At 40.6% G+C, this 22,587-nt stretch overlaps 1 protein-coding gene across 1 annotated transcript in view; it reads right to left on the reverse strand.

Annotated features, from left to right (window-relative positions):
* Positions 1-22,587, reverse strand: part of LOC130911236 (hepatocyte nuclear factor 1-beta-A-like) — a 73,210-nt gene that overhangs the window by 41,480 nt on the left and 9,143 nt on the right. The window contains exons 3-4 of the mRNA XM_057829069.1: positions 17,251-17,518; positions 13,988-14,214 (exon numbers count right to left, since the gene is read on the reverse strand). Of these exons, the coding sequence (XP_057685052.1) occupies positions 13,988-14,214; positions 17,251-17,518 (495 nt within the window). The remainder of the gene's footprint in view (positions 1-13,987; positions 14,215-17,250; positions 17,519-22,587) is intronic.

Raw genomic sequence — 22,587 nt, forward strand, 5'->3', positions numbered from 1 at the left:
ATTCAACCTTTGTTTTCAAAAACTACTAAAGAAACATTTTGAAAACTTAAAATGTCTGGATTTTTTTCCCTAGCAAATTTAAATTGCAATACTGGAACAGAATTTGAATTATATTAACATACACAATAATCTCTTAACTATCCAGGAATGCAAAAAATGAACAACTGTCTGAAGACCAATCAACGTCGTCTAAATAAATAAATATAACTGAAAAAACATCTTACCGTATAACAAAAATAAATAAAAATGGAGCCTTCCTTCAGGTAAAACACAACTGCTTTTGTCCCCAAACACAACCAAACTCAACAAAAAAAAAGAAAGCTCCTTTGGGCTGCTTTAAGATCACATAAATAAAATAAAAATGAAAAATGGGGAGAAGGGGTTACACCTCGGTTCACTACATTTCTCACAATTAACATTAACAGTAGAAAACGTACTGAAGGACATCTCTCTAAGTAGCTTCCTACTCAAGTTTTGCAGGTCAGCAAATTTATACAGTTTAATGTTATGCTAACTCTGATGCAGGCTGGACTTTCATTAGCAAAATTAGTGGTTTGTTCCCCACCTCCACAACATTGATGTCTTTTCACATTACTTACACTGGTTGCTGCCGCTGCTGGCTGAAATAAAATTCTAATATCCCCCATCTTAGAAGGGGGCGGAGAAGGCAGCATGTTGTCGACATGTTGTATCTGTGTCTGGCCTGTGAGTGCGTGTGTGTGTATGTGTGGGGGGAAGGGGTCATGTCATCCGCCAATCAAACATTTGTTTGAGGGGAAAAAATGGACTAGCACATTCAGCAAGTGAAAAGGGGTAAATGTCAGCCTGAACATAATGAAAGTAATTCACTTAATAATGGTAGGGTCAATTCTATCCATAGAACAAATGGAAAGACAATCTAAATTATCCTTATAACTGAACTCATGATATAATGACAATAAGGTTGCTTAAAAGTTGGTGGGGAAAATTTGAGCATCCTGAAAAGTTGGTAGTGTCATGTCCCTACCGTCCCCATGCAAATCTACGCCCTTGCATCCAATTGTAGTGCTACCCGCACGAATTTTGTGAAGGACAATTCAAAAATAAATATACTGTATATAAATAATTTTGAATAACATGAATTAAATAGCGTACCGCACGAATGCTATTTTTAGACCGTGACGTCGCCATCGTAACGCGGAAGTGGGACATTTTTGACACGTCCTTGCATACAATCAAAGTTATTTTTGCTTTTTTTCTCCGGTAATCTTTCAAAAAGGAAAATGCTGATCGAACATTGCTGATATGGAACTTGTAGAAACGACTCTAGACATTACGACATATGAAGGATGTTTTCTTTATACGTTTCCCGAAACCAAAAACTCGGAGGAAAACGTGAAAAATGGATCAACCTGCGCGGACGTCAAAAAGACTGGTTTAACGCCAGCAAGGTGAAACCATTCACATTTCTTATGCAGTAAACATTTTGTTGGGGGCCACGGTCTTACAGAGGACAAAGAGGTTAGTAGCCATTATGATATTTGTACTTATTTTTGGCTTGGCCTTTTGCGTTGCTGCTTCTGTCTGACAATGAATGACCTGAAAAAAATTAAAAAATGGTATCTGACTGCCACTGTTGATACATTTTCTGTTGTAAAACACAACTTTAGTAAGGGGGAAGTAAATAAATCATAGAATTAAGATTTATTATTAAAGAAAAAATTAAAAGTGTTGGCTGTCACTGATTAGCATTTGCGATCGCTACACAAAAATAGCTATGTAAATTGCCCTCAAGAACAGTCAGAGACGTAAGACAACCAGAGGATATAATATATATTAGAAAGACAGGGCATATGGTGGTAAAGAGTAGATTATTGAAACAGGAGAATGTCATTGTCAGTGGCGTAACGCAATGCACACGAGAAAAAGGTGTCGATAAAAAAGCTCTGGATCACGTCGGCTCTCATCTTTTTCAGCCCTCGACACTCAAGCCATCTATTAACTGAACATTTGTATGTTCTTCCACATCTTCACCAGGGAATTTGGCACCAGGAACATCATTTTCGGACAGAATTGGTAGGTTTAACTCAGTAAACATCTCGTTCGTACACTATTTCCATGCTTTTACTATTGGGGACAAACGGGAGGTTGACCCGCCTAGCCACAATTGCTAACCTCATGAATATTAATGAGCAAAAATGACGTGTTGCTTGCGATAAAAAAAATAAAATAAATTAAAAAAACAATGCATGAAAGCCATGAGTAATAAAAAAACTAAAAATAAAATGAATTCTGATCAATTGAAAAAAATAGAATTAACAAGATAATCTCACATAAGTACTGTACGTATGACCTGTCTGTATTTTTCTCTGGGAATCTTATTTTTTATTTTGGGGTGTTTTGTTTTATAAATCTCACATAGCTTAAATGTTTGACTGCCATTGACGCAAGTAGACATTCAAATGGGTTGGGCCAACGGTGCAGGTTTGGTCTCAACATTGATAGAGACGATATAACAGCATAACCTGCATGTACACTTTTTGCTCGGGATGGGACAATCATGAGACCAAACCAATTGGCTGAACGGGGGTCAGGGCTACATTTCTCACGAACATAAACCTAATCAATTGATATGCTCAGTCAGGGGTGCTCATTATGTCGATCGCAACGCTAGTGTGGGTAGCTCGCGGCATTCACACCCATTTTTAATTTTTTTTTTTTTTTTTATGTACATAGTTAATTATGATTATGTTGTCTGTTGTGTTGTGTGAGCAACATATGAGATTACGCAGCACCCCTCTCGCTCTCTGTCTCTCTCTCTCTCTCTCTAAGCGGCTTCCTGCTCACATTTTACTGGTTCTATAGTTACCAGAAGAGTTCACTACATTTCTCACAGTTTAATTAACGTTAACAGTAGAAAACACAAACAGGACAAATCTCTCTAAGCAGCTTCTAACTCAAGTTTTGCAGGTTAGCAAATTCACACAATTTAATGTTAAGCTAAATCTGATGCAGGTCGGACATTGAGTAGCAAAATTAGCAGGGTTGTTCCGATCATGTTTTTTTGCTCCCGATCCGATCCCGATCGCTTTGGTTTGAGTATCTGCCGATCCCAATATTTCCCGATCCGATTGCTTTTTTTTTTTGCTCCCGATTCAAATCCAATCATTCCCGATAATTTTTCCCGATCATATACATTTTGGCAATGCATTAAAAAAAAATGAATAAAACTCGGACGAATATATACATTCAACATACAGTACATAAGTACTGTATTTGTTTATTATGACAATAAATCCTCAAGATGGCATTTACATTATTAACATTCTTTCTGTGAGAGGGATCCACGGATAGAAAGACTTGTAATTCTTAAAGGATAAATGTGACTTTGTAAATTGTGACTAAATATTGCCATCTAGTGTATTTGTTGAGCTTTCAGTAAATGATACTGTAGCCATTTAACTGTTCTGCCCAAATGCATGATGGGAAGTGCAACCATGACTGTGCGTAGTGGTACCAATTGATATATCTTCTCTGCGTTGGGAAAGAACATAGGGTGTTAAGAAAAAGATCAATTACTACCTTTCTTCCCCACATTGCTTCCCACGATATGTCTACTCGTAGGGAGAGGGATTGTAAGGCTTTAGCCAATTTAAAAAAGGCTCCAAAGGCTGCCAAAATTCACTCTACTCGTTTTACGCTGCCTTTTAGCTCTATATATAGGTAAAACGATGCCATTACAGATTGAACGCGACTATGCGTGAGTGGGTCGTGCAGCGCATGTGTTAATTGCGTTAAATATTTTAACGTGATAATTTAAAAAAAAAAATTTAATTACTGCCGTTAACGGGATAAATTTGATAACCCTACCTTAAGCCTAAACTAAAGACTCTGGATGAACGTAACATATTATGTCTGTAACGTTAAATACAATTCAAAAACGATTTAATTAAAATATAGATATATTAAAAAAAAGGCATGTCCGATATTTTTTTGCCGATTCCGATACTTTGAAAATGACGTGATCGGACCCGATCGATCGGCATCTCTAAAAATTAGTGGTGTGTTTCCCACCTCCACAACATCGGTGTCTTTTTAAATTACTTACAGTGGCTGCTGCTGGTTGAAAAAGAAAAAAACTTATAATATCCCTCCTCTACGAAGGGGTCGGAGGAGGAAGAGTGTGCGTGTGTGTGTTTGTTTCGGGGGTGGGTTAAGTCATCAGCCAATCAAACATGCGTTGACGGGGGTAAAAATGGACCGGCACATTTAGCGAGTGAAAGGGGGTAATGTAAGTTTAAACATAATGAAAATAGTTCACTTATTTTGGTACGGTCAGTTCTATCCTTACAAAAAATAGGAAGACAATCTAAATGATCTATATCAGGGGTCCCCATCCGCCGGGCCGCGGACCGGTACCGGTCCGTGGTGCATTTGCTACCTGCCGCACAGAAATAATATTTTATTAACGACCGCATTCTGGCCGAATTAACTTTGGCCTGTGCCTCTGCTTAACACATCAATATCACTGTCTACTCTAGATATAATAGTACAGTGTAGATTAGAACGTCGTCATAGAAATCCATTGATTGGACTGCAAGCAGTACATCTTGTTTTGTATGTATAATATATCTATGTGCGCTTGTCCTCCATAATAACGTATGACTAAGCAGCACATTTGTTCCCCCACACTAGCGAAAATGACTGGAAAACAGACGTCTTTGGAGAGATTTTTTACGGCGAAAAAGGGCACCTGACGAGCCAGAAGATGAGCCTATAACCTCGAAGACCCACGAACTGCAAAAGAGTTGATTCGTGACCCGTTTGTGAATAAACCGAGTGATCCGAGCATGTCTGTGCAACAGGAGGATCAGCTTGTAGAGATCGCAAATGACGGCGACCTTAAATGTACATTTGAGACAATTAAAGTCATTCCAGAATATCCTGACAGCGCTACGAGAACACTGAAAACCTTGCTACAATTTCCAACATCGCATCTTTGTGAAGAGGACTCCTTAATTAATGCTAAACGACACGGCAAAGGCGTTAACGGTGAGCTAGCGGTGTGCAGCTAACATGGCAGGATGGGTCTGAAGAGAACTTTTGTCCATCCACGATCAAACGTAAGTTAATGTTCCTTTCTTTGAAGAAAGTTTGTAGTGTTTACTTTGGAATCGCTGCATTAGCGGCCATTTTTAATGTTACGCGCATGCGCAGAACCACATAGTTGCAGTTTTTGATGGGTTGCAAAATTTGTCAAAACACCGGTCCGTGAAAAAAATAGACCCAAATCAAACCGGTCCGTGGTGCAAAAAAGGTTGGGGACCCCTGATCTATATAACTGAACTCAGTATATGGTGCGTATTAGGGGTGTGACAAAATATCGAAATGGTGATATATCTTGATACTTTGTATCCCAAAAGGTTATCGATACACTCCTGCCAAGAATTGAGGTATCATTTTAAAAAGGTGTCAATGTTTTTTTTTTTTTTTAATGTTTTTTCTTTTTTTAAAAAGGAACCAACAAGTTGCTACCAAAATCTTCCACCATAATAGTGTCTCAGTTAACTGTAAGGCTGCATTGACGGTGCTCGACGCCCAATCCATTTTGACTGGGAACATTTGTTCCTTGGAAACCAGCCCATTCACAGTCATTCTGTCCGATTTTCAGGGCATTTATAGATCACTTGCTATTCATTTTAGGACATTTACAGGTCATTTCCTGTTGAGTTTGAGTCACTGCCTATTCATTTGGGTGATTCCCAGGTCACTTCCTGTTCTGTAACTCAAAATAAACAGGAAGTGACTCATAAAATACCCCCAAATAAAGAGGAAGTAACTGAAAATCAATAGGTAAATGACCTTAAATGGCCCAAAATGACCTCCTTGCCCGGCATTGGCTGTCAATTGCCACGTTTACATGGAGCCAAATATTCCAATTACAATCGGAATATTTGTTCAAACCGAATAAATGTGTTCCATATAAACACCTCATTCGGAATGAACAGGCCCAAACCGAATGGAATTTCATTCCGATTCACAGGGGTGGAATATTCCTTTTCCCAAACCGATTAGAAGTAAAATTATATCATGTAAACAGGGAAGCGGAATGGTGTCTGGTTGCGTTCTTTCTGCGCATGCTCCGTACTGACGTGGTGACGTCACTTGGTGACGTAAGTAACGTCACTTGCAACATGGCTTCCAAGCACACGCACAGCGCACCCATACAACTTTTTAAATGAACGGCGTATCATTCTGAAGTTTTGTTTCCACTCGAAAAGTTAAAACAGCAGCTGATCTGACGATCGATCTCCATGTTTTGCAACGTGACACTTTGTTTTGATTAATCTGCGCATGTCAGACGGCAGTTGTCAAACGTCCTTTCGGAATAAAGGCAGTCACATGTAAACGCTGGATCGGAATAGATGAAGTGACATGTAAACAGCTGATGTGAAATTTCCATTCGGAATGATTTGAATCGGTATGAATAAAAGTCAGCATGTAAACGTGGCTACTGACGGCCATAGACGTTCAATCCGTTTGAAGTCGGAGGGGATGAAGGAGGTTTGAATGTTCATTCGCTGCCACCCTCCCAGTTCAAATGGACTGGACGTCTACTAGTGATAAACTCATTCAAACTCACAGCAGAAGCTTGTTTTCTGTTTATTGGTTGTTTGTAGAATATCCTAGAATGATTTCCTGACCAATGTATCGCCATATCGTCAGATCATCATTATCGTGAGCTTTGTATCGCAAATCGTATCATATCGTGAGGTAACAAGAGGTTTCCACTCCTAGTGCATATACGGTTGCTTAAAAGTTGGTGGGGACAATTTGAGCATCCTGAAAAGTCGGTCGTGTTATGTCCCTATGCAAACCTACGCCACTGGATTGGACGTCTATTGCCGTGAAGGGGCTTTCAAATTCAATTTCCGTCTTTTACTAACCACCGCAACACAAACTCCGTGAATGAGTTAAGCTCATGATAACTTTAAATAGATGTTCACTGTAATGACCACTGTCCCTGAAAGGGTTCAGGTGATATAACTCACTCCGACTAGAAGAAAGAAGACAAACAGATTCCGCAGCGAGTACTTAATCCAAAGGTAAAAGAGCATAGCCAAGGCAAACAGTTTGTTTTCTCTCGTGTTCGGACACGAGTGGATACAATGGGCCGCTCGCCGCCACTTTATGGCGGGTGAGTGATGGCGCGGCGGATAAAGCTATCAGCTTTGTTGTTATGTCGTATACACGCCAGGTAGACTTTGTCAACACTAATCACCCGCAAGGCAAACACCAGCGTTGAGGTGAAATGGTCACAGCCGCACGGCGGGCGACGGCCTTTCCTTGAAAATGTTGGCGCTGGCGGCAACCCTCTCCCTAAAAGCAGCGACCCGCTGACCCCGGCGCGACCCCGTCACGGGACGGCCGGCGCTGACTTTGGAGTGGAGATTGCAGGTACAATGCGGATTGTTCTCAGTGTGTTGTCAAAGATTCGAATGACAATGGCATTTGCTCAGCTCCACTTACTCACGCTCATTGATCACTCGTCTGTCTTTCTCTCGCTCTGTGATCGCATCAACGCATGTGGCCTCGTCGAACAGCTGGGATACCTCCCTACTAGCGGTGTGAGTCGCCGATCCTAAGATGATACTCTTTGGGCGACAGTACGATATTTGCTGATATTGCAAAGTCAGCCACCATTCAATCCGATTCATGGGCCTTCGAAGGATTTAAAAGGTGCTATGCATTGTTGTTTTAATCAACAATGACTATAACTAAAAATGTTTCGTCGACGAATATTTTTTTGGGTGACGATGACGAGCTAAAACATGACTTGGGAGACTAAAACATAACGGAACAAATGCCAGATTTCGTGTGAAGAGATGACAACAGGACAAAAATGCAACGTAGTTTCTGTCATACAGTGGGGCAAATAAGTGTTTAGTCAACCACTAATTGTGCAAGTTCTCCCACTTGAAAATATTATTGTGTATGTTAATATAATTTAAATTCTGTTCAAGTATTGCAATTTAAATTTGCTAGAAAAAAAAAATCCAGACATTTTAAGTTTACAAATTGTTTAGTAGTTTTTGAAAACAAAGGCTGAATCGAACGATGCATCACTTATATTAACTTTCATATGTATTAGTTCAAGTCAATAAAGATTTACAGTGGGGCAAATAAGTATTTAGCCAACCACTAATTGTGCAGGTTCTCCCACTTGAAAATATTAGAGAGGCCTGTAATTGTCAATATGGGTAAACCTCAACCATGAGAGACAGAATGTGGGGAAAAAAACCAGAAAATCAAATTGTTTGATTTTTAAAGAATTTATTTGCAAATCATGGTGGAAAATAAGTATTTGGTCAATACCAAAAGTTCATCTCCATACTTTGTTACGTACCCTTTGCTGGCAATAACTGAGACCAAACGTTTTCTGGAACTCTTCACAAGCTTTTCACACACTGTTGCTGGTATTTTGGCCCATTCCTCCATGCAGATCTCCTCTAGAGCAGTGATGATGTGGGGCTGTCGTTGGGCAACACAGACTTTCAACTCCCTCCACAGATTTTCTATGGGGTTGAGATCTGGAGACTGGCTAGGCCACTCCAGGACCTTGAAATGCTTCTTACGAAGCCACTCCTTTGTTGCCCTGGCTGTTTGTTTGGGATCATTGTCATGCTGAAAGACCCAGCCATGTCTCATCTTCAATGCCTTTGCTGATGGAAGAAGATTTTCACTCAAAATCTCTCGATACATGGCCCCATTCATTCTTTCCTTTACACAGATCAGTCGTCCTGGTCCCTTTGCAGAAAAACAGCATGCTTTACAGTGGGTATGGTGTTCTTCGGATGCAATTCAGTATTTCTTTCTCCTCCAAACATGAGAACCTGTGTTTCTACCAAAAAGTTCTATTTTGGTTTCATCTGACCATAACACATTCTCCCAGTCCTCTTCTGGATCATCCAAACGCTCTCTAGCGAACCGCAGACGGGCCTGGACGTGTACTTTCTTCAGCAGGGAGACACGTCTGGCAGTGCGGAATTTGAGTCCCTGGTGGCGCATTGTGTTACTGGTAGTAGCCTTTTTACTGTGGTCCCAGCTCTCACTAGGTCCCCCCGTTTGGTTCTGGGATTTTTGCTCACCGTTCTTGTTATCATTTTGACGCCACGAGGTGAGATCTTGCATGGAGCCCCAGATCGAGGGAGATTATCAGTGGTCTTGTATGTCTTCCATTTTCTAATAATTGCTCCCACAGTTCATTTCTTTACACCAAGCGTTTTACCTATTGCATATTCAGTCTTCCCAGCCTAGTGCAGGCTCTACAATTTTGTCTCTGGTGTCCTTTGACAGCTCTTTGGTCTTGGCCATAGTGGAGTTTTGAGAGGGACTGACTGACAGGTTGTGGACAGGTGTCTTTTATACCGCTAAAGTTAAAACAGGAGCCATTAATACAGGTAACGAGTGGAGCCTCGTTAGACCTCGTTAGACGAAGTTAGACCTCTTTGACAGCCAGAAATCTTGCTTGTTCGTAGTAAATACTTATTATCCACTCTAGTTTGGAAATAATAGAAGAAGTTAGACCTCTTTGAAAGCCAGAAATCTTGTTTGTAGGTGACCAAATACTTATTACCCACTCTAATTTGGAAATAAATTCTTTAAAAATCAAACAATGTGATTTTCTGGGGTTTTTTTCCACATTCTGTCTCTCATGGTTGAGGTTTACCCATGTTGACAATTACAGGCCTCTCTAATCTTTTCAAGTAGGAGAACTTGCACTATTGGTGATTGACTAAATACTTATTTGCCCCACTGTATGTTCACAATGCGTGACATTTTAATACTGTACGTGGAGTATGTCAGCCTGCATTTTAGCAGTGCTCATCCGTGTTTAAAGGTGCTTCAAGCTGCGCTTTAGGCTTGCTTTTTTTTAAACACACGGTAAGATTTGTTTTCTCATCTTGGCAAGAAAGATATGCCATGTTGCTTTAGCCTTTAAAGGTCTGTGCTGAGTGTGATGCCCCCTTCACATTCTGTGTTTCACAAAAGTGAGTACACCCCTCACATTTCTGCAAATATTTAAGTATATCTTTTCATGGGACAACACTGACAAAATGACACTTTGACACATTGAAAATCAGTCTGCGTGCAGCTTACGTAATAGAGTTAATTCATTTTCCCCTAAAAATAACTTAAAACATTGCCATTAATATCTAAACCCCTGGCAACAAAATTGAGTACACCGCATAGAAACTACGTACATCCCTAAATGTCCAAATTGAGTACTGCTTGTCATTTTCCCTCCAAAATGTCATGTGACTCATTAGAGGAGTGCTGTCAGCATTGCTGCAGAGATTGAAGTAGTGGGGGGGTCAGCCTGTAAGTGCTCAGACCATATGCCGCACTCTACATCAAATTGGTGTGCATGGCTGTCACCCCAGGAGGAAGCCTCTTCTGAAGACGGTCCACAAGATAGCCCGCCCGGCTCATCAGACCACAGAACATGGTTCCAGTAATCCATGTGCTTTGTTGACAAGTCTTCAGCAGGTGTACTCACGGTGTACTCACTTTTGTTGCCATGGGTTTAGATATTAATGGCTATATTCTGAGTTACTTTAAGGGGAAAATAAATGAACACAATTATATCAGCTGCACACAGACTACTTTTCATTGTGTCAACGTGTCATTTTGTCCATGTTGTCCCATGAAAAGATATACTAGTACTTATACATCAGCAGAAATGCGAGGGGGTGTACTCACTTTTGTGATACGCTGTATCTGACTGCCTCCTCATACATGCCTGCCTACAACCAGCCCTGCTATCAATCCAGATCAGTGTATTGTTAAACCCCTACTGCTTACGACAATTTTTACTTTAAACATTTTCTAAGTGACCATTTTCGTTAATTTAAGAAAAAAACATAACCTCATAAAGACCTGGCGCAATTGGTGTAAGAGTGTGGCCTATATGACCAAAAATGTCATGTCCACATAAAGTATAACAACAGGATAACAATTAAGCCTGTCGCAATATGCAATAATTCCATTTATCGCGCGATAAATAAAAATGAAGGCGGTAATTTTTCCGCTGCGATTTATCGCCTCGTGTGCACGTGTGCGTGCACAACATTGTTACCGACTTGGCTGCTACGAACAACCTGAATGAAATTAAGGGCGCTGTGCTTCAAACTCGTCCTGTTTATGAAAGTCGATTGTCATATGCTGGTGTTGTGCAGTAATGAGCAGACGTGACTTGAGCGGCGTTTGCTAACTTTTTTAATGCGCGCACACACTAGATATCATGAAATGGCAAACTAGATGTGCTATGTGCCATCCCATTGGCTACGTGAGCCCAGTGTGACTATGGGACACGTAGTCCATATATTACATCGATGAATTCTAAACTGTCATGACTGAATGGAAGTCAAGAAGGCCAAATCATTCCATGCCAGTGACTATAGGTAATGTTGCAAATATTGTTAATTCAGTACGTGACACAGATGGATTCGGACCACAAATAGGATGTCTTGCTCATGTAGTAAACCTAGCTGCTAAGAGAGCTGTAGCAATCAACAGTGTGCCCTGCCTCACTTTACAAACAGTAAAGATTGTTCTCAGCACTTTTATACAGATTTTTTTCAGATCAGTAAGAAGTAAGCACATAAATATTATGCACTAAAATGCATGTTAGTGAAAAAAAAACAACAACAACAACAACAACAAAAAAACAAACAATAAATGTTTTTTGTTGTTGTTTTTTTTGTTTTTTTTACACAGCATTAAATGTATTGAATCGGATCGAAAATCGTGTCCCCCGTATCAAAAATTGTACCCAACCGTGACTTAACTGTATCGTTGCATCCCTATGGAACACCATTGCAGACGCTATGACGGGAAAAGTTTTCATTTGCCTAAATGCTTAAGTTATGAAGTGTAATTTTCTATTTTTTAAACACATTTCATTTATTCTGTGTTTCTGTGCTGTATCAATATTGTTGTTTTTTACTTAAGAGGCATGTGGCCTATACTACGAACCGAGTTCAACCTCCCCAGAAGTAATCCAGTTTACCATCGGGTAACCGGAGTTGACAAAACCTGGTTGTCTAGTTTGTGGTCAATCGGTGCTACGACGCTGATTATGAGGTTGATTAGTCGAACCTGTGTCAACCCAGTCAGAGTTACTGCGCGTTCACATAAAAGGGGGCGGTGACCAGAGTCAAACACTACTTGTGACGATGGCACGGGCACCTTACTTCACGGAGGAGGAATGCGCGATGATCATGCGGAATTATGAGGAATTAAAATCCACCCTCACCGCGAAATCCAACACCGCTTCGGCGAGTAGAGCGCAACGGGTCTGTTGACAGCGAATTTACAGATCGTGTGATTTGTGAATGCGTCAATATGCCAGTTTACTTATGTCCATGAAAAGAAATAAAGCCTGCTGTCAGGACAATAAAATAAGATTTGGTACATTAACAGTAAGAAATAATTGTCACGCATCACCACACGAAACAGGATGATTGTATGTTTAGTCCCCTTGACTGTACGAATACGTATGTTCTTTTTTTTTAGTTTGGGCCTAAAAAATCCAGCCCGACCCGACCCGAGTCCGATCAATAAACTTGATTTGCAGGCCCGAGCCCGACAACCCCGCCCCCCCAAAAAAAATTATGTTATATTTGTGAGGACTCAGGAGAAGAAGGAAATGCGGGGATGCCATGCGTTGTTGCGTAAATAAAAGCCCGTCTTTTGTAACGATTTTTCACAGTTAAACAAGACTGTAAGATGCATATTCAATAAACATTTATGTCTTTTATATTTGTGCGTCTGTCCTATCAGTGGATTTGACATTTAATTTAATCTCCTCGAGTTGGCAGAAAAAAACACAAGTTTTCTCAATGTTTAAATAGTCTACATATTTCTAAGATTGTTATAAATGCATCAATTTGAAGCGTTTCCATACCCCACTCCGAATCGCACAGCATAGAGTGTTCTTACGCAGATGTTCAGCATCACCGATGGAATACATATATTGTCCCTGGCAAAAGAGCGCACGGACAGGCACACACAATCTGCGCGGTTGTGAGGGCCTGACTCGGCGGGTTACATTAGTGACGTCTGCCTAGATCAGTTGGCACAGGTAAAGAATTCCCTCAGCTGAAAAACTATATCTTTCATGGAGAACATCTTCCGGGTACGCCAGCGGATTCTGGCGTTCCCGAAATACCCGTGCCCTCCGGAGAGAGCCCCTCACAATCCGCGCGCCAATGTCGTATGGGTCGTCCAAGTACGCTGTCATTGTCAAGAGGACACGTCCGCGGAGGAGTGCTGTTTAAATAGAGCGTGGTTAATTGGAATCCTGATGTTAAGCAAGATCTAACTCTGACACGACCAGGTTTGGCGTGTGGCGTGTGTTGCCATGGCAACACTTCTCGGTTCCAACATATCCACCTTTCGTAGTCTCGCATAGCCGCGAACTTACGTCGCACGTGATAAAGTTACTCTCGAAGTTACCCTGCTAAGCCAGAAAACCGGCTTCGTAGTATAGGCCACTGGTCTATTGTTTTTAGTTGTGATTTCTTAAGTATTTTTCAATTGAAGAGTAAATATTTAGCGCATTTAAATGGGTGTACTTGATCGATTAATATATACTGTATTCTCACTGTGTTATTGTAAATTGGTAAAAAAAAAAAAAATGGGGGGGCAATAATATCGCATATCGCAATAATTTATGAGAATAATTATCGCACACTAAAATTTGTTATCGCGACAGGCCTAACAACAATAGATGTCTAGTTCATTTAAACTAAAAGGACTGTCTGTGAACGCTTATCTTTCCGTGCCATTGACGTTCCTAGGTTTCCAATCTGTTTTGACTGGGAGAGGTGAATAAATATTCATCAAAATGGATTAGATGTCTAGTGCCATCAATGAGTTCATGAGAAGCAGGTACGTTTATTTTAGCAGAAACACAAAGAAGTATTGGAGTAGCCAATCTTACTTGGTGGTGAAGTGCTTCCCTGCGGGTGGTGCGGTGAGCCGTGGGAGAGCAGCGGGTTGATGCTATGCGTTGCGGGCGTGCTGTAGGCATCCATGGCCAGTTTCTGTCGGAACGCTTCCTCCTTCCGTCGGTTGGCGAACCAGTTGTACACACGCACCTCCGTCACCAGGTTGGAGCCCAGGCCCTGAGCTTTAGACGGCGACACACCCCTCTGAAGGCACTCGGCTCTAAAGGAATGACCAGATTCACAAGATTAGGAAGTGCCAGAATTTTGCTTCGCTACAAAGCCATTTGTAAGAATTCACCTATACTGAGAAAGGAGAAGTGGGCTAACTATTTTTTAAAAAATTATTTTTGTGTCAAAGTTTGGTTGGAGGGAAAAGAACGTGTTTGTCAAATTTCATGGAGCCAAACGAAGCCGATTTCCTGTAGTGCAATGTAACGAAGTCCTTCGTTACTGTACCGTAATTGAGCACCAGAGATAGCAACACGAGTACAGGTAAGATTAGGCAGGTGAACAAGATATTGAGCAATCAAAACCTAGCCTCACGATATCAGGTGTTCCAACCATAGGGAGAAACGTCTGATTCTCGTGAACAAACTTGACGTGGAATTCGGTTTCTGGGTATTTTAGCCTATTTAGGTCCACTCATGCTAAACATCCCTGTCAATTTTCCTCTTGTTTAATTGAACTGACTTTGGGGCTGAATTTTCTAAATTTGGTCACACTTGTAAAATAAATGCTAAGATGAGTTTTGAGCTTCAAGGCAAAATGGCAGTATTTCTTTGTCTTTTTGATCGTCTTTGTATTTGTCAAGTTTTTGTAGGTCTACTCATGATAAACACATTTCATGTAGCTAACGTGAACTAACTTTGGGGGCTGATTTTTCCAAATTTCGTAGCAATTAGGGGGAAAAAAAACACAAAGACGAATTTGTCTTTAAAGCTTCAAGCCAAAATGACATACTTCCTATATCTTTTCGAGCAGTGTTTTCAACCAGTGTGCCAAGGCACACTAGTGTGCCGTGAGAAAATATCCAATATCACTTAAAAAAAAAAAAAAAAATTATAACATTATTAGAGTGGCCCCTGGTGGTATTTTGAAGGACACTTGGCCTTGTTAACAGCACACGGACGTCATCGGGCGGAGTTGCAGTAGGAAGGAAGGAGTAGGTGGATGGTGTTGAAGTTATTGCTCGTGTCGCGTTCAAGAACTGCTCGGATTTCTAGCCTTCAGCCACCTTGCTGTCCATGACAATGTGTTGGAATAAAACGCAAAGGGAGGATTGACGGTCAGCACATATGGATAAAATGGAAAGGAAACTTTCGTGTAAATCGACACTTCACGAATCTAATCAAATGTACAGTAGACAGCCTGGGGTCCATATTGTCACAGACAGCAAGGTGCCTGATGGCTATAATTCTGAACAGTTCGTGAAGGCAACACAAGTATTTACCTCGCTTGCCCGCACGCGACCAAGAACCTTCCTTGTGACCTACACGGAAATCGTGGTGGCAGTCATGAACAAGTTTTTAAAAAGGGCAACTTCGAAATCCTGAGACCTGGACAAGTGCCTGACCCAGACCAATGGCTCTATTATGATTTGTGGTTAAAAAAAAAAAAAAGTGAAGACGGAGAGCTCAAAGGTAAGGCAATACAGTGAAAGCTATGTTTCGTTCGGATTTACTGTCACCAGGGGTGAGAGGAAACCTACTCCATTATGTTTCACGTTCCATCAAATATCAGACGGAGTAAGTATAAATACTGAGAAATTATATGATAATTAAATATACTGTGCAGAAAGTCATTTTGGAACATTTTTAGTTTGTGGTGTGCCGCAAGATTTTTTCCAATGGAAAAACGTGCCGTGACTCAGAAAAGATTGATAAACACTGTTTTAGAGTATGACTTTCTACCATAAGCAAATTTTAAGGGTGGGCCAGGGGGTCCAGGCCACCCCTGGCGGCCGAATAGTGTCATTGCATGTAACTGACTTATAGATATATTGACATATACACAGTATATGTAAAAGTTGTAAAGCAATAAAAACTGCAACAAAAATGAATGAAATGAACAAAAAAACATTTTTATAATGGGTCGAAATTATTTTTCGAGCAACTTAGTCATTTGCTTTGCATATATATATATATATATGTATAGGAGAAAAATGTTTTTTTTTTTTTTTTTTTTTTTTTGGATTGAAGCAACTTTTGGGGGGACTGAATGATTTAGGCACAAATGGCGTAATCATAATATGGCCCAAACACAAAAAGGATTGCTTTTTTTCAAAGAAATCTTTTTCATGGAAAATGTAAGTGTTCAAATGCAAATTTTTCAATCTCAAATATTTTTTCGCATTCAAAAACTTTTTTCTATGATTTAAATTTTTCTTTTTTTGATTGAAGTGATTTTTCTTTTTGAAAATCTATATTTTTTTGAAGCAACTTATTTTTTTGATTTAATAATATAGAGAAAGATGTCCTACCCAAAATGTGGGTAAAAACACAAATCAACATTACTTCAATCAAAAGGTTGCTTCAATCAAAAAAATAAATAAATAAAAAAAAAATAATCGAAGAAAAAAAGGCTTTCACATGCATTTTTTCTTGTTTAGTTTTTTGAGTTTCAGAAATTTACTTTTGAATTCAAACACTTTTTTTTTTTTTTTTTTTTGAAGCGACTTTTTTTGGTTGAAAATATATATTTTGATTGCAGCAACTTTTCTTTTGGATTGAATAATAGAGACACAAATCTACGCCCAGGGGATACAATTTTTGACTGGGGTAACTACATTGGCACGACACCGGCGGTCGTACCAAATTCAATGAATGACGATCTTGGTACTGCCTAAGCAGCCTGATTTAGAATTTCCCTCAAGAATGATGGGAAACAAAAAAACGCTCGTTGTCAACTTATTATTATAAATATTCTTGTAAAATAATTTTATTGTTGACACGGCGTTTTGGGGTCATCAACATGTTGTGCCCCCCCTGCCCCAAAAGTCAAACTCCGCCTATGCTTTTTAAGACTTTTTTTGTGGGTCTACCCATGCTAGCCATACCTACAAAATTACATGTTGCTAAATTGAACCAGCTTGAGGGGCTGAATTTTTTTTACTTAGAGGTTAATGAAAGCTGCTCTTGGAAAACCAACCAATTGACAGACATCCCATGCATGTCTTTTTCAGGAATGGCTTCATGAGACTTTTTTTTGTGCATCTATTCATGATGACATATCGCTAAACGAACTAAAAGCGACAAACCTGTTGCACTCCTCCACTAGCGATTCTCTCTCCTCCTTGCTAGGGTTCTTCTGCCTCTCGTAGGCCTGGTAGAGGATCTGCTGCGAGGCTGGCCCCCATTTGAATCGATTCCGTCTCATTTTCTTGGAGGACGGCTCGCCGCCGACATCGTCGCCGGTCTGACCCATGCCTTGACTAGACGAGTTGAACTCTGGGAAAAAAAAGGCCGGATCCTGATTGCCCTTGTCTGTCATATTGCTGCCAGAACCTTGCGCCGCCTGGTTGAACTCTGCGGAAATACCAAGAGACACACACGCATGAACATTACGACGGCTGGGAAAGCTTTGCGCAATGTTTGTCGAGACACTCAAGGAAAACTCCAAGACAATCCAATAGCGTGACAACACAACAGCAGGGTTGGATAACCTATGACCTATGGATAGCACCGGACACCATTTTGAGAAGTCATTAAAAATACGTCTTTAAAGCAGCAGTTTTGAACTAAAATCAAGGGCGTAGGTTTGGTCTCAACATTGGTAGGGACGAAATTACAGCATAACCTGCTTGTACGCTTTTTGCTCGGGATGGGACATTAATAAGACCAAACAAATTGGGTGAACGGGGGTCAGGGCTAAATTTCTTATGAATATGAACCTAATTAATTGATATGCTAAATTAGGGGTGCTCATGACGTCGATCACAATCGACCAGTCAATCGCAAAGCTAGTGTGGGTAGCTCACGGCACTCCCCCCAAAATACTTTCTTTTTTTTTTTTTTTAATGTACATAGTTAATTAATGATTGTTGTGTGTATGTTGTGTTGTGTGCAGTGTTGGGCATGTTACTTTAAAAAAGTAATTAGTTACATTACTCACTACTTCTTCCAAAAAGTAACTGAGTTAGTAACTGAATTACTCTATAGTAAAAGTAACTAGTTACCAGGGAAAGTAACTATTTCCGTTACTTTAAAAAGAACTTGTTGTATGTCAAAGAATTTGAAATTTTCTGAGCAGTATTCGAGTCAGTGGAATAGAGAAGAACAGACAGGTAGTTAACTTAGCAGATTTGAATTGCTTACCAAAGATGTCGACAAAAGCTTTGCCCCGGGACATAAATTACACATTACATGCAGGTTCTTTTCTTTAATTACGACAAACTTGGAATAGTGTCTATATCTCCACCTCTTAAAGGACATTTTTTCTTCTGAATGCTCTGCCATCCCGACCCTGTGCATCTGTTTTGCGTGTGTGTGTGTTTGCCGCACTCGCTGTTCCGGTTTGCTTGTGAAGTCACCGTTTCTGATTGGCTTACCATGACACATGACTCTAACCCTCAGCCAATCACAATCACTTCCATCGCATCTCTCGAGGGGCCACATTCAGGTAGACTCGTTTCCCGACAATTCACGTCACCTTCAAACCGTCTGCCGTCCTCAAGATGGAAGCAGAATTATTGCTGGCTGACAGTGGGAGATGGGAACGAGGCTAGCATCAGGTGTAGCAAACACAGAAACGTTACCAAACTCTGGAAAGCATTGTCTAATTGAATGAGCAGGGACAAACAGCTTGGAGTCAGAAGTACGTGCGCTATTCTCGAACCTGAACGCACCCCAAGTCTTAAACCTCCTAAAACCACCAAAATGCAAGAACTTTTGGCACAGTTATAAATATAACTCACAATAAAACACAACAGGTTTCACAGAGGTTAGCACGTCCCCCTCACAGTTCTGATACCAAGGGTTCAATCCCGGGCTCCGGCCTTCCAGTGTGGAGTTTGCATGTTCTCACCATGCCTGCGTTGGTTTTCTCCTGGTGTGTGTGAAAGCAGGGCTATAAACATGGCAAGCTGGAAATGGCTAAATTAAACTGAAAACATAACGAAATTAAAATGTCAATCATTACATTCGGGTCGGGGTTCTCGCTAAATTTTTAAAAATAAATATAAATTTATATACGTATACCAAAACGATGTATAGATGTTAAACAAAGGAATACTTATCAAATAAATAATTTGGATAAAAAAGACAAGGCGCTGTATGGTCATTGCAGAGCCAGAGCGTGCCATGCGCCCTCTTTTTACTCTTTCTCCTCTGCAATGCAAAACCGCATCTGTTTATTTACATTTTACAAACTTTTCCAGCGTTATTTCGTTGTGCAAATGCATTTAAAAGTATCATAAAAATATGTAGACTATTTAAACATTAAGAAAAGTTGCGGTTTTTTTCTGCCAACTGAGAATTCGTTACAAAAGACAGGCTTTACTGCGCAGGCATTGTCACCAAATGTGATCACACAAAAAGCAACCAGTCCGTTTTTCCAAGCAGCAAGCAGTGATCTGTCCAGGTCTGACTGGAGCATCCCTTCCCTCTCCTCCTCACAAATAATACATAGAATTTTGAGGGGGGGTTTCTCGGGCTTGGGCCTACAAATACAATATAAAATTTCGTTTTTTTTTTCCGGGCTCGGGCCTACAAATAAAACATAACATTTTGGGGTTTTTTCGGGTCTGCAAATCAATTTAATTGATGGGGCTCGGGCGGGTGGGGCATTAATACCAGCGGACCCGGGTCGGGTCGGGCTGGATTTTTTTAGGCCCGATCTTACCTCTTGATGACCTTAAATTGGTTGCAGTTACACGTCGGGGAACGCTCCCTCCGGAACAAAACACGACAGGATTTGACCAACATTGTGACAATGCTGACCAAAAATGACGTAATGTCCAGGTTATAAAATCGCCCAGCAGCCTTCCACGCACAGAGAGTGCCAGTGGGCAACACAGGTCAAGTCTGTGAAAGCGTCCAACCGGCTTCATTCTCGGAATCTTTTCATACATGAAAGCAATGACGAGAGTAAATCCTGCGTTACCTTATACGGGAAATTCCCAGGTAATATGTGTGAAAAAGGCTACAGGCAATGCGACTTGTCAGATAGAGAGAGACGTTGGGGAGAACTACGTAGAATAAATGAATAATAAAAATCAGTGAAAACGGATGACGCTAAGCAAGCTCTTTATTAGGCTTGTATTGTTAACACTTGTGTATGTAAATCTGACATTAGTAGATTGTTCTTATTGGGGATGCGTGTGTGGCAACGTGGCAGGCAATGTTCCCTCTAATTTTTCATGTGTCTGAGCAAACACACAATCTCCCTGAGCACACTGCGGCCCACAGTGAGCAACATCAGATGCGCACCGTATTTTTTGGACTATAAGTCGCACCAGCCAAAAAATGCGCAATGAAAAGGTAAAAACATATATGTCGCACCGGCATATAAGTTGTATTTTGGGGGTAAATTTATTTGGTATAATCCACCACCAAGAACAGACATGTCATTTTGAAAGGCAATTTAGAACTAGGCCTGCAAGCAGGACTGAACGGGCCCTCGCAGTTTGGCGCAACTCGGACGCCACGCAAACTCTGACGGCATGCAGGTCGGGGTGGTGGCAGACAGCTTCCCTCTAAATCTCCCAAGTTATCACTGTTCAAAATATGTGGAGAGAGAAAATGATGACAGTCATAATCACTTTCCTTTTGGACCCTTCTGCTTTACCCAAACCTCAATAATTTTCATCAGCCATCTCAACACGTCTTAAGGCTTCCCTTATGCAGGTTTGAGGTTGATTGATTTTTTTTTTCCCTTAGAGGAGTGTGTCCTGTAAAAAAGTGCATTTCCTGTTCCCACTAGGAGGCGCCAGACACAATTGGTAATATTTCAATCCAGTCCTGTTCAGGCTGGGATACCTCACACACATGCCAGATTTAAAAGAGATGGAACGTTGTATGAGGGAGTTATCAGTCATTATCCGAATTTGGCGTTTAGCCGAAAAAATGGACGACTTTGGCACCTCGCCTAGGTCAGGCCCGTGAATGAAAACACACCATTTTGATAAATTAAGATTTCATTTGTCTCATGAACAGTCTCGCCAATTTTGAGGATGATCAAACTAATTCCCTCCGTGCCAAGGTCTCAAATGTGCACACTGTAAATCGATAAAAATTTCACATTCAATCCCAAATACCCGATTTCCTGTAGGATTTGGAATGTGTGTGCAAGAGACTTTTTGGAGCAGTTTTGCACAAGGTTTTGACTCTCCAAATTTCATCACTCTATGTTAAAAAAACCTAAATGGAGAGGCCTTTTTGAAAAATTCAAGGGGGCGCCACCGAGCCATTTTGTTACATTTTTTCGTAACATTGCAAGATTATCGAACGTTATCCAAAGCCGCATGTATGTGCAAATTTTTACGAGTTTTTGTGCATATTCAAGCCTCCAAATGTTAACTCCTACTGTGAACCCATGAAAATTTCACATTCGATCCAAAATACCCGATTTCCTGTAGGATTTGGAATACGGGTGCAAGAGACTTTTTGGAGCAGTTTTGCATAAGGTAACTACTCCCCAAATTTCCTCGCTCTATGTTGAAAAAACCGAATAGGAAAGGCCTTTTTTAAAACTTCTTTCTGTCGCTACTAGTTGGCACTGTAGAGTTGATGCAAATGACCCCTACAAGAACCTTCAGGGTATGACTCTCAACAAACACGGGAAGTTTGGCGCAGATATGTTGTATATCTGCCGAGTTATGACTGTTCAAAGTTTTTGGCGAGACAAATTGTTGACGGTCATTTTCACTTCCAGTTTGGACCTCTCCGCTTCAACGAAACCTCAATATTTTTCATCAGGCACCTGAACACATGTCTTGAGGCTCCCCTGAAACAGGTTTGAGGTCAACAGAATTTTTTCCTTTGGAGGAGGAACCTGTCTCGTAAAAAAAGGCATTTCCTATTCTCACTAGGGGGCGTTAGGCCTAATGGGTAATATTTCAATGCACTCGTGTTAAGGGTGGGATACCGCACATACATGCCAGATATGAAAAAGTTTGAACGTTGTGTCAAGGAACTATTAGTCATTTACTGAATTTGTCATTTTGCCGAAAAAATGGCCGACTTTGGCACCACGCCCAGGTCAAACCCGTGAATGAAACCGCACCATTTTAAAAACTTAAGATCTCATATGTCTCCTGAACAGTCTCACCAACTTTGAAGATGATCCAACTAACTCCCTCGACGAAAAGGTCTCAAATGTGCACCCTGTAAATCGATAAAAATTTCATATTCGATCCAAAATAACTGATTTCCTGTTGGGTTTGGAATATGGGTGTAAATGCTTTTTTGGAGCGGTTTTGGACAAGGTATAGACTCCCCAAATTTCATTGCTCTATGCTGACAGACCCTAATGTTATAGGCCAATTTTAAAATTTCAAGGGGGCGCCACTGAGCCATTTTGTTAATTTTTTTTTTTGCAACGTTGCAAAATTATCGAAATTTACAATTTTACGCATGTATGTGCAAATTTTGGTGAC

This window comes from Corythoichthys intestinalis, unplaced genomic scaffold, assembly GCF_030265065.1.
Source record: "Corythoichthys intestinalis isolate RoL2023-P3 unplaced genomic scaffold, ASM3026506v1 HiC_scaffold_23, whole genome shotgun sequence".
NCBI lineage: Eukaryota > Metazoa > Chordata > Actinopteri > Syngnathiformes > Syngnathidae > Corythoichthys > Corythoichthys intestinalis.